Consider the following 13,719-nt stretch of genomic DNA (forward strand, 5'->3'; position numbering starts at 1 on the left):
AAGTTTCCTTAAGCTGATGTTGAGATTTACTCAGAGCTGCAGAAAGTCTTGATTCTGTTAAAGCTGTCACTGTGTCTCAATATTCAGCTGTCAAACAGCTGGGTTCAGTTCACACTGTCCCAGTCCAAACTGGAGCAGAACAGGGAGTTATTAAGACATCACTGGGCAATTTTTCTCTGCAACATTGTGCACTGTTGACTTTTCAGCCAGGTTTGACTTCTTTCTCTTGCACATTCCGTGAATTCTGTCTTAGACATGATGTTTAAGTCATGCAGTCAGCTCAGATCTTCCTGGTGTCGGACCAAGGCTTGAACCAGCAACCTTCTTGCTGTGAGGCCAGTGCACTACAGCCCGGTGCTGCAGCCCTGTGTCCACATTTAACTGGTTGAGTTGTTTAATTAAGGCTACAGATAATTAAAAAAACAAACAAAAAAAACAATTGAACTTGGAAAATATATAATTATATTTAGCTATAAAAACTCCACCTACATAACAAACCAATTGATCAAACAAAAATTAACTCTCTTGCATAGTTAGGCAAGCGAAGTTAGTCACCACCTAAAAAAAAAACTTTCTGACCTGCATCACTGCGATGTGTTCAAGAAAGCTTCCCAGATCACAGAGGACCCATCATCACATTATCTATCTATCTCTCTATCTATCTATCCATCCATCCATTTTGATCAGTGTTTACAGCATCTGTAACAGCTTTGCTTAAATTTTTAGATTGTATTTTTATCCAAAGCAATCCATTAATTGACTAAAAAGTGAACGTAAGAATGAATCATTATTACTGATATATATATATATATATATATATATATATATATATATATATATATATATATATATATATATATATATATATATATATATATATATATATATATATATATATGCCTTATACATATGTATGTATGTATAAGGCACCCAATTGAAAAGACTGGTTTTGGCAACACAACAGAGGAAGGATATAAAGATATTAACAATGACATTAGACAACATGCTGTTGCTGCCCATCAATCTGTGAAGGTGGGTAGGACAATTTACAAGCTATCCAAAAATATGTCATTCAATCCTGGGAAATAATAATTACAAGTGAAAAACATTAAAAACTATTGCCAATATTCTCAGGTGTGGATACCCCAGCAAGTCTTTTCTCCAGATATCATGCAATGTTTTGAACAAAAACAAAACACACACACACGCAAAAAGGAGAAAAAAGAGCGTAAGTTAGAATATTAATGTTCAATTCGTGAAAACACATTTAGAAAAAAATTGAACAACGGTTAGCATTTTGCAGTAGAAAGCCTCTTTTCTCTAAAAAAAAAAAAAAAAAAAAAAAAAAAAAGAATACGACAGCTTGGATGAAGGTTGGAAAATAGCCTTACTTTCAGTTTTTCAGTTCCAGAAGACATTTGGAACAATGTAGTTTGGACAGATGGGACAAAACTGGACATATTTGGCCATAATTTTCAAAATTAAATACAATATATCAACATAAACACCTCACACCCATTGTAAAGCATGGTGGTGGAGGGTTGATGATTTGAGTTTGTTTAGCAGCTGCAGGAATCATTAACTCTACCATGAAGTTTTCTGTATTCCAGAGCATCTTGCAGTCAGGAAGCTAAACTAGGTGATAATATATCATATAAGAACAAACACATTGGTTAACCTGCGACACAATGGATGTTATAAAACAAAAAGAAGGAAAAGATTAAAATGAAAGTGTTGCAATGACCCGGTCTGACAAAAGACTTCAACCTGATTGACTTTAAAAACATGTGAATCTATGGAGCGCTGTGTACAAACTAATATCCAGAAACCGCAACTGAACTGAAACAAGACTCATAGCATCACACTGACATATACACTGTGAGTATATGACATGTTTATGCATGTCTCAGATTACTTCATCATTGCTAATGTTGGTATTCAAGCTACTGACACGTGAACGTATGAAGCACTTTGGCTTTGACTTTTTTGAAAGATTAATATAACTTTTGTTTACCTAACTTTAAGATGCAGTACAGACAAGATGATCTTTTAATGTATAATGTTTATTTAATGTATATAATCATAACATGATCACTATAATTATGACGACCAGATTTGTAAAGCCATCTAATTGAAAGAGGTTGTGTTTTTCAGTGTGGTATTTATACTTTTACTGTTTAAAAGATGTAAGAAAATGAAGAAAAACTCCACTGAGTTGGTTTATCTGCTCCTCATATCAACCTCTCTCTGTTTTTGCATATGTATTAGTCTGTCATTATATTTCTGCTGTATTTTGTGACATTCATACAGACACACTCTTAATCATATGGTAAATAGCACCCTCTTCTGGGCCAAGATGTCAAACACATTTAGATTTATTAACCTCTTCATTGTGGCACAAGCTGCTTCTGTCAGCTAAAAACATAATGCTCATCCAGACTGCATCATGTCTGACTGATACATCAAAGCATTTCCATGGCTTTCCTGTTTGCAGCCTATTACACTGGTTTGCTTTGATTTTATCAGTTTACTGATAATGTAATCTTTCTCCGTCAGACCAGCTGCAGTGAGGGACAGCTGTGACACTGGCTCTTCGGCACTTCAGGGAAAAGAAAGCCGCCACTCCACTTTTGTCCACAGTAACCTGGCTGAGCCGCCGTGCATCTGAAATGGGGGAGGAGAGAGACAGAAATAGAAGTCCAGTTCCAGTATTGTGTCCCCATTTTCTTACTTTTTTTGCCTCTGAAGACGAGCTTTGCTGACCATGCATGACTTTATCAGAGTGCCGAGCACTCGTGTAATTACAGAAACTAATGCAGAAGCTGCTCAGCACAGCCTCCTCTACAGCTCCAACAAATCACACTCAAGTGCTGCAATCAGGGGAACATTAACGGTTCTCTGCCTTCATATTTCCAGCTAATTTAACCCTTTTTTATCACAACTATCTGGGCCCTTTTTCATTTCCTCCAATTTTCAAAACCACTTTGGAAACCCAGATTTGGAGAAAATAAAAAAAAGGAGTATCTAAAGTGAATTAGTTCCACCCTTCCCCCCCACACAGTGCTGCTGTCATCGTGCTCTGACAAGATGATGGACACGTAGCAAAAAGACCACAGGGAATCAGTGCAGTACTATTTGACTGTGATTATGTGCTGTACCTTTCATCTTTTATTTCAGCTGCAGCAGAATCCAAATCTTCCACACTTTCCTTCTGAATCTCAGCAGTCACAATGACCTAGTAAACACACACCTTCAATACAAACCCTCCCTCCTCTTCATCTGTTTCTCTCTCTCTCACAGACAACTCCGTATGTACCTTAGGATAGCATTGGCAGAGGCTCCACACAGTCCCGATACACACCATGGTGACTCCCAGAACACACATTGTGACATAGATATGGGGCCGCTCCTGCATCATGATGAATAAGCCGACTGCCACCACACACAGACCTGCCACTATCAAGCCGTATCGATAAGGTTTCCCCTCTGCCATCACTGAAACCTGTGCTTGTCTCAATTTAAGACACAGAGGACAGGTTTTGTGTACTTGTGTGTCAGGGCTTGAAGGTGAGGGGCGGAGAAAACCCAGTTAGGGTTCCACTCTGCTGCTTATTACAGCCTGCAGCCAGTCTGCTAAGGTCAGGTATAAAATTGCAGGTGTTTGTGCATGTGTGTGTGTGTTTGATAGGTCACCTTGCTTCTGGCAAAGGAATCTCACAACTCAGCTCCTGAGCATTACTCGATGTGTAGACATCTCCCCTTTCCTACTCTCCAGGGGCTTTCCTTCTTGTACATAAATAATCCAACAACCTTGGGGAGCTTCACGTCGATGTATTAAGTCAAGTTTATAGCAATGTCGCAACAAATGGACACTGAAACGGTGAATCCAAAGCTGAGTGATCGCTAACGCTGTCCTGTTAGCATTCTGCTGTCACTAGTTAATGCTCTTAGTGCGAGAATGAGGTGCAGATACAGAGAGGAACTATGCAGCTGTGGGAAAACTTCTTATTGTGTTTGAAGAGCGCTGTGCAAACAGTTATAGGTCACATGAAGTCAAGTGGGCTTATAAAGGCCTGCAGTCAGTCTGTTGACACATATCCAACTGTACTGTGAAGGTAAAAGGCCAAAGTAGACCGAATCAAACAGATGTGATCATTTTAATCACTCTAACAAACAGTCACTGCATTCACACTGTGTTTGTAGACATTAGAGACACGCTCAGGCTCAAGTATAGACTAATCTTTAGAGTACTTTCACTTCCTTCGGTGTGTTATTGCCTTTTTTGGAACAAGTAGAAGATCTGAAGTCAGACAGCATAAACGCTTTAACAAACGGGAGTCATCCTCTGACATAAAACACACTGAAGAGAGTCAAATTCCTGGTTTGTGGTTTTTTGTAGTAACAACTCTGATCTAAACTAGCTTTGAACCTGTACTAGCCTGGTTTTCAGTTTGTCTTTATTAGCGTATGAAACAAAGCAGGTGGCCGAGCAGGACAGGACATCCAGCTTTCGGAACGTGGTTTTACATGCAAATTCATAAATCACATCACTATAATCAAACATGGGAAGGATGGTCATTTGAGCTGGTATTAACCTTGCAGCAGAAGTGAAACAGAAGAACATCCCGTGGAGCAATGGAAGCTCCATCCTGGTCTGCAAAGGCCAGCGTCTTGCAGGTTTTAGTTTCCCTGCTGGAAAAATACCTGATTCAGACTTGGACTTGTGCAGAGCTTGACATCAAGTCTACATATACATACTGATGTGAGTCTGGTGTGCTGTAGCAGGGAAACATCCTGAACTTAAAAGGAAACCGTCCCTCAAGGATCAGGATTGTGGATCTCTGCTATAGAGTAAGTCTGTTTTTGTTTTATCTTTAACACTGACTGTAATTTATCAACGTGGTTTGAAAGAGGACAGAATGTTGTCGAGCCAGATTCCCAGATTTTTATGCTTAGTTACCTTCTCTAAAGAAGTCCCAAAATGCTTAAAGGTAATTGGGGTGTTTAAGGGCACATATAGCCTACTTTACCAAACCACTTGAGGTGTTAAACCGCTGATCAAATCTAGGCAGGCCATACTGAAGACTGATGAAACTAAGCTGAAGTTGTTTAGAAACTCCATCCAACATAGACATGAATGACTTCACAACAGAGTTTACAATATATTAAATAAAAATGAATATATAAAGGGTGGGACAAAGGATCAAGAAGGGACTGAGAAAGAATAGTGTCAACTTTATACATCACCTACTTTTTTTTTTTTTATAGATGATTTACCAGATGACAACACAGCCAAGCCTCAATAACATCAGTGTGATACACAATATCAAAAGTTTTGGTTAAATCAATAAAAACCTCAGCACAATGCAACCGGGAGTCCAGGACAGAAGTTTTTTTTTTTTAGAACTTTTGGCGTTCCAGCCTTTTGATGATTAAGACCTTAGAAAGCTATAAGATGACAGAGAAGCTTGTGGAGCTACTTGCATAAGCTTTACTTCCTTATTCGGGCAAATGCTTCAACATCCATCCAGCATGTTGGCTGCCAGAGCAACTGAGCCGCCGAGACTTAAGACCCAGTGGGCTGCCTCTAATTAAACAACTTATTCCCAATAACAGCAAAATATTTCGTTTTAGCACACTGAGCTTTTAATGTGGCAAACTTATGATCACGCACCCACAAACCCAAGCTGTGTTGAAATTATTATCATGAGGGACTACCAATAAATAAGGCCTGGGTGTGTGTTACTGGGTTTGGTAAACAGCAAGGCACGAAAACATTCTGCATTGTTTAGCACATTACAGATTATTTATTATCACTTATCGGACACGGTATAAAAGTGAATCCCTTATTTCATCACAGGATAAAGCTGAGCAATATCTGGTCCATAACAGCCCATATCTGTGGCAATTCATGGCTGAATTACAAACGTACACTTACTTAAATAATATCACTTTTTTCCTCTTAGTAGCCTGCATCTGCTTGACTTTTAGATAAACAATGATCAGACCACTTATAAAACAGAGTAAAGCAAAACGTTTTTAATAAAAACATATAATTCAGTGTAATAATCGATCATCCGACATGATAAATGGCAGTCGATCATATGTCAGAGTGGTTATTAGGTCTAGCCCTTGTGTTTACTGTTTCAGCAGTATGTCACACCAAATCAAATAAACTGAAGCAGTTTTTAAACAACAGCTTCATGTGAAATAACAAAACGAAGGAGGGGCCAGCAATTCAACTCTTATTCATGCCATCCATAACAGTTTAAACTTCATTTTTCAAAGAAACGTTCAGTTTTTTTCTGCTTCCTCTGTTTTTCCTTCATGCTCTGGATTACCAAAAAGCGTCAGTCTTAAGGCACAGAGAAACCAGTGACTTCACTGGCAGCACAGGAACAAACATGCAAAGCTCTTGTGAAAAACCAACGACGAAGGCACTGACAAGGGTTTTAGCGGGCAGGACAAGAGATTAAAGCTGCTCGTTGTGCTCCTGGCTATTCATCACTGTGTCGTAGGATGGAGGAGGCTCCATAGTCCAGGGAGGAGGGGTAGACGGCAGGGAAGGCTCGGGCTCTGGCGCCCCGTCGACAGAGTCTGCTGACATCTCCCGACGAATTCGATCCAACCTCCTGAAGACATAATATGAGACAGAATAAGAACATTGGCTGTTTTATTGCTTCAAGCATCGCTCAACATGGTTTTCATCTGCTTCACCTGCTTTCTATCCAGGTTTTTTTAATATTATGAAAAGGCAGCAATGTTGGCCAATATACGCATGACTGTAAGCACCAGATAAGGACAATTATAATGTCATATACAGTATGAATACACGGATAAAAAAAGAACAAAGAGAGAAAAGATGATAAGCATTATATCTTATAGCAGCATAACTAAATTGATGCCTAAAGGTCAATCACTCAGTTCTAACTATAAACTTCATCAAAAGGACACTTTTAACATTAATCATAAAGGTCGCCAGTGTATCTGCTTCCTTAATCCAAACTGGGAGCTGGTTCCATTAGAGACGGGCCTGGTAATTGAGGGTTCTGCCTCCTTTCAGAAGCTCTAACAACCAGGCTGAGAGTAGAGTGCTCTGCTGGGAAAGTCACTGAGATCTTTAAGATACAGTGCAGCTTGGTCACAAAGAGCTTTATATGAGGGGAACAATTTCCGAATTTAGTCTGGATTTAACAGGAAGCCGATGAGGAAACTCTAAAGAATAATAATCTCTCCTGATCATTTTCATCAGAACGCTGCGGCTGTATTTTGGATCACTGTTCCCCGCATCCCCACTCAGGATGGAGGGGCTCGACTGAAGAGAAGATTTGATGTTTTCTGTTGGTTTTCGTAACAAGGGAGTTTTTTTTAAACTAATGAGGATCATGCAATGGATTTGTTTTAATTGGATTAAAATGGACAATGCCCAATATGGCTGTAAAAGTACCTTGCGATGGTGCTGTATAAGTAAATCTGAACTGAATTGAGCTGCATAAAATGCAAGTAATGTCATGTTTTAACCCAGGGATGTCAGCTCCGGTCTTCGAGGGCCACAATCCTGCAGGTTTTCCAGGTATCCCAGCTCCAACACACCTGACTTAAATTAATTCGTCATTGTGCAGAACTTAATAAGTTGTTGGATCCATTTAATGTGAGTCAGGATAGCGGCCCTCAGGGACCAACTTTAGACACCCCTAGACCGGTTCAAAGTGGACGCATGTATTTTAAAACCTAAAAATAAATGCAAGGAGGCGGTAAGAAGCAAACATTGTGGAGAATGAGTATCAAACCTGAAAGCTTTTGCATGAAGACCTGTGACTTTCACCCTCTTACTGCTGAAAAGCACAGCCAACCTAAGCTTTTAAAAAGAAGCAGCTAATTTCAGTGCACCTCACCCCACTCCAGTAGTAACACCTCAGCTGATAGCTGATGTCAAAATGGAACGTTGTCTTCTGTGTGAAAACTTTCGCAGTGTTGCATTTCTGCAGGGCTGCAATCACGTATAATAAGCTTGTACTTCAGCTGACAGAAATGTTCCTTTCCTGACTTCAATGACAGGAAAGTGTGTGTTTCCTTTGCAGCTAAACATTGACAAGTTAACTCTTTTTCCTATATGGGATAAAAATCCTACAGGATAAATATATTTTCAAAAACACAAGAAAAACTCCTGCTAGAGTTCCTTCTGCAGCAGCTGCTTTCATTCCATAGTGTCTCATTCCAACAATGAGACACTAGTTTCCTTTGAAAAACGATGCGTGCAGTTTGCATGTAATGTATCTAGAGTACTTTAACACTTTATCTCTCAAAAAATATTGTTTTATGAGAAGCATTTGCAAGTCGCAACATAAAGTAAAAGGTTTAGAAGTACTGAGTTTTGTCGGTTACTGGGGTAGTAATGATGATCGTAATGATAATGATGAAAGCTTTTGCTCTTGGCATCTCGCTTCCTTAGTGTTGGACAATGAACATAACTATTGTAGATTGCCTTCGGCATTTCCAGGCCGAAGTCTGTCTGCCACGTGTGTGTAGGCTGTTTTCTCCATGACCTACTTCTAAAAATTGTTCCACAATTAGAGAATCAGTTGCTTTTCAGCATCTCAAGTTATCAGGGTTCTGATACGCTTCAGTGCTCTCTGCTACAGACTGAGCGCGCTCAGTAACACGCAATGATCTTTCCCAGTGATTCCTTTCAACAAGACCAGTGGATGATGTGTTCTGGTATTTGTCTGCAAGTGGGCTCTTTTCTTTTTTCTGCACAACAAACAGGATCCCTGAAAAGTAGCAGAGCAAGTTCTTCCAGGGTATTCCTGTGTGACGGTGGGCATGCGGGCTCACCTCTTAGGAACATACTGCAATATCTCAGATACTACTGAGTTAAACTCCAACCGTACTTGAGCAGGCATTTGCAGTTCCTACAGGATAAACACCTGATCTTTCCTCTGTAACGCTACAAGGTGATGTGGTGGCCTTGAGGGAAATTTATTGACAAATGATTGATGGATTGCCATTCAGTGTGACACAAACATGACTCCATCTGGATAAAATTTAATCCCTAAATTGGAATTTTGACAAAAGTATGGACAACTCCAGAAGCCTCAGCTGTACATTGGGTTGAAGGACTAATTAGTGCATTGAATCATCCTTACGCTGTCATTTAAGATGACCAACATGTTCCACATACCTGCTGACGTTTAACATTGTAAGCATGTTAGCATGCTGACTTTAGCACTTAGCACAACCTTCTGGGTTCTCAATTCTCACGCACTGGGCGTGAGACACAATCATTTCAGCCTGTTCACACACTCATACGCCACATGGAGTGTTTTTCACGAAGAGAAATCACAGAACAAAGTGGAAAAGGTCCAGCACAGATGTTGATGGAGTTGGAACCACAGCTACAGAGCAGCCTATCAAGAAAGAATTGTTGTATCTGGATGGGTGTGGGTCATTATGCAAAGACTTGCCAATTTTCTTTTCTTTTGTTACTGTACTTTGTAAACATAGTGTAATCTGATTGGATTTCTGTGGGTTAACTGGTGATTAAAGTTGCACATTTTACTTATAAAGTTAACTGTTTTTGTTCTGGTGCTCCTTACATCCTTACATTATTCTTTTTCAAGCCTTTGCCTCATGATGACTGCAACTGTATGATTCAGTTTGTCAGCTGACCTGCATCATTTCTTTTCCTCCTGAATCTTTAGGGGACTTGGCTTCTATATGAGCTGTGAAGACATAACAATGCAGACCACTTCTGTTTCTTCTGTCATCAAGAAAATGAATGTATATGTCATCTTTATTCAGACTGCTCTTATAGTCAACCCTTCTGGCATGCTATTAATCTCTACCTCAATTGGAGTATTAAGTTAGGATTAAAAAAAAAATTCTTGGCTGTTTTATTGCCAAATTTCATAAACATGGAAGCAAAATTTGCTGAGCAAATACCAATTATGTCAATTTTATTATATTATGCCAAGCATGTGTCGAAAGTCCTTTAAATTTGCACAAATTCAAAAGATGTTAAAACCAGAATGGTGTGTGACGCTGCCTCTAAGCTTGACCTTTAAATTGTTGTCTGTTTTGTATCTGCAATGGAAATACATTTTGAAAAATGTGCCAGCACAATGCATTGTGGGACTTGTAGTAGAACTAGTCGTGCATGAAATAAACTCATGGGACAGTTCACTGGAAGTGACACAGCTTGCCATGCAGAATGATCCACATCCCACCTGGATACAATCGATCCGTCTTGCTTGGAGGTTCGCTAGCTGTGGTTCTGTGCTAGTGTAAGGCACGTTCCAACACCATGGGAAAATTCCCCACTTTAAAACCTTTTTCAGCATTATTTAATGATTTCTTAGCATGTACTGTGTGCAGCATGTGAGCGCATGAACAATGAATGAAAGTTGAGAGCAATGGATAGATAACCTTGGTATGTGATTGCTAAGGTTGTACCAAGTAGGCCAACTCAAGTCAGCATGCAAACATGCTTATAACATCAATAAAAGTTTTAGATTTTTGTTGAATTGTGAGCCCTCAATGTGATTCCCTCATTAGTTTCCATTTAAGAAATCCATCCATCCATCCATTATCCTAACCGTTTAGTCCGATGAAGGGTCGTGGAGCAGTTGGAGCCTATCCCAGTAGTCTTCAAGCGAAAGGCAGGGTACACCCTGGACAGCTCACCAGTCCATTACAGGGCCACACAGACACAAACAACCACTATGGGCAATTTAGAGTAACCAATTAACCTAACATGCATGTCTTTGGAGAACATGCAAGAACATGCAAACACAGGGAGAACATGCAAAACCGCACAGAAAGGTCGCTGTCCAAGCCTCGCCCTAGCCCAGGATCGAACCAGTGAGGCCACAATACTAACCACCATGCCACTGTGCACCCCTCTGCCTCTGGTTGAATATTTTTTATTATCATTATTATTATTTGTTTGTTTGTTTATTTATTATTAATTTTAGTTTTATTGATTTGAGAATACAGATTAGTTTTTTTTGTTAAATAAATGTATTATTAAACGTTATTGAAGTTTCAAACCAGTACAGGCGAATAATGTGTTTTATTTTTACCATTCTCTTGTTGTGTTGTTGAAAAGTTATTTTCTACGTTTTTCCACTAACACATGCTTCAGTAGGAGTGTGTACCTTTGGATGGCCAAGCCCTGCTGGGGGTTGAAACGCGTACCCGTGCGGGGGTGCAACAGAAAGTGTCCTGGAACAGCTGCCTGGAGGTTCCTCATGGCCATGCAGAGTCCAATAAGCAGCAGGCCAATACCCCCCAGGCAGAGAAATATCCCCGGTAAATACGACGGGAATGATAGATGGGTCATTCCCAACCCACAGCTCATGAGCCCCCCGGTAGTAAGCAGCAGCAGTCCCAAACAGAGCAGCGTGCCATGACGGACGGGCATCTCAGGAGCTCCTGCCCTCCGGGGGTTCACTTCTTCCAGCTACAGCTGCGCATCCACCTCGGTCACAGCCAGTCTGGAGGAGGGAAACAACAGATAAAGAGCCAAGAAGTGTGCGGAAGTGAACAGGGTGGAAACAAACAACAGCAGATATGTGCAACATGTAAATCATCTCTGTGAGGGAGTGAGAGCAAATCTCGATCGTCTCCATACCTGACAGGAAACCGCGGGAACGAGCTCTTCAGCTGCTGTCTGAGCTGAAACCGTGATCATTCCTCTTTTTCTTGTCATCAACTTTGATTCTTCCCCTAGTGCCTGCCTGGAGCCTTCCCGATCCCTGGAAAAAAAAATCCGGGGAAACAGTCTATCCGGGTCAGTCCGTATATCCGCAAAGCCGCCGCGCCTCTCTCATGATGTGCCTCTCTGCCACTTTGCTTTCTTTCCCCGAACAGCGCCCATATCCGCTTTTTGGAGATGGGAAACTGTGGCAGACCCGTTAGATAAGAGTTGATGTTGCTTGTGGGCAGGTTTCCGTGTGGATTTCATGTGGCCACGGCGGCAGCAGCACAGTTGCGCTGTGAGGAAGTGTTTTTTTCTCTTAATGAGGACGCGTTTGCTGACGAGGACAGGAGGGCAGGGCATTCACACGGGCTCTGTTGTCTCTTTGCCTCATTTTTTGGGAAGATGCTCACACCAAAAGAGTTAATGTCACATTTAAACATAAACTACGACTTTATATGATCGTATTACAACTAAACTGACTTTACAAATGTGACATTGTGATCCAACATTGTTTTGCTTACTATCTCTAATCTGTCTTTTATTTGTTGCCAGCCTGAAGCCTCAATCTCTCAAGGTCTGAATGTACACTCTGTTCTTAAGAAACTAGAACATAAACAACACATCAGATGTTGAAACTTAGATATTTATCTATTTACTAAAAAATATTATCTCGTTTTTTATTTGAGTGCAGCAACACATCTAGAAAAAGTTGGAACATATGTCTGGAAAAAGTATTTGTCACAAATAAAATCTAGGAACATTTGAGAGGTAATTAGGTAAACTGGCAACAGGTCAGTAACAAGACCTCCAAAAGAGAGCATCTTAGATGTAAAAATGGGTAACAAACTGTAAAAAGTGTGGAAAAAAAAGTTCCTTAATGTTTGAAGATCTAATCGCCACAAGATTTAGAGAATAAGGAGAAATCTCTGTGAAAAGGACAAAGATCAAAACTGAATGCGGCGGCACGAGGTCCTCAGGGAGCACTGTAATGAAAACAGTATGAAAAAGTTTGAGAAATGAAAACAGTTCATAAAATCCACTAATGTAGGTTGAAACTACATCATAAAAAATGTTAAAAGAAAAGAAAAGTGAAGATAATGCCAACATCTTCTCTTGGCCAAAACTCATTAAAGTTGTTCAGACAAACATTTTTTGCCAAATTATCAAAATTTGAAATTAATTTTCAAAACTGTTGATGATCCTGAACTCTAAAAAGGACACAGATTATCTAGCTTGTTATGAGCAAACAGTTCAAAAGCCCCAATCTTTGATAATATGTGGTTGTATTCATGTCAGTGGGCAGCTTGTACATCTGTGAAGGCTCTGTCGTAGTTTTAAACCAAATCTCCCATCCAGGCATCTTTTTTGGAGGTCTTACCTATTTCAGCAAGACTGTTAGAGAAAAACATCATTATACAGTCGTTGTTTTTTCTCTTACCGATGTAAGCATATTATGTCTTCATATTCTGTGTTGTGAACATCATGTTCTTTTTCTCACGGGGAAGCTGAACGTGACCTTGGTAAAAAAAAAATGCAGTTTTAACAATCTTTGCTAGCACCTGTTCTTCAGTTTGCTCTGAGTTCACATTCAGTTCAATTCATCTTGTCTTCTGTGTTTGTGCTGACACTAAACTCCTTGCAAGATAAAATTACTCTACTAAGATTCTGTTTGTCTGTTGTTTCTATTTTAAAGATTGAATTTTTTTTTTTTTTATCCAACAGACAGTGCTAAACCACATACTGCATCCATCACAACAGCATGGTTTCACAGGAGGAGAGTCCTGGTGCTGAACTGGCCTGCTGCAGTCCAGATCTTTTACAGGAAGAAAACATTTGGCACATCATGAAGGGAAAAATCCAGCAGCTACAATCCTGCATCAGACCAGAATGGGACAATGTTCCTCCTCTAAAACTCCAGCAATTGGTCTCCTTACTTCTCAGATTTAACAGATGGGTGTTAACAGGAAACTGGATGCTATACACGATGATAAATATCAGTCTGTTACAGTTTTTGCAAA

General features: G+C 39.9%; 1 protein-coding gene across 1 annotated transcript; it reads right to left on the bottom strand.

Annotated features, from left to right (window-relative positions):
• Positions 1-6,156: 6,156 nt before the first annotated feature.
• LOC306759705 (uncharacterized protein) lies at positions 6,157-11,263 on the bottom strand. Its single transcript, XM_079245420.1, has 2 exons — positions 11,157-11,263; positions 6,157-6,632 (listed from the first exon to the last, which is right to left on the bottom strand). Exons 1-2 carry the CDS (start codon positions 11,255-11,257, stop codon positions 6,473-6,475), a joined length of 261 nt encoding a protein of 86 aa, XP_079101546.1. The 5' UTR covers positions 11,258-11,263; the 3' UTR covers positions 6,157-6,472.
• Between the last annotated feature and the right edge of the window lie 2,456 nt (positions 11,264-13,719).

The sequence above is a fragment of the Telmatherina bonti genome (assembly GCF_933228915.1).
Source record: "Telmatherina bonti genome assembly, chromosome: 8".
NCBI lineage: Eukaryota > Metazoa > Chordata > Actinopteri > Atheriniformes > Telmatherinidae > Telmatherina > Telmatherina bonti.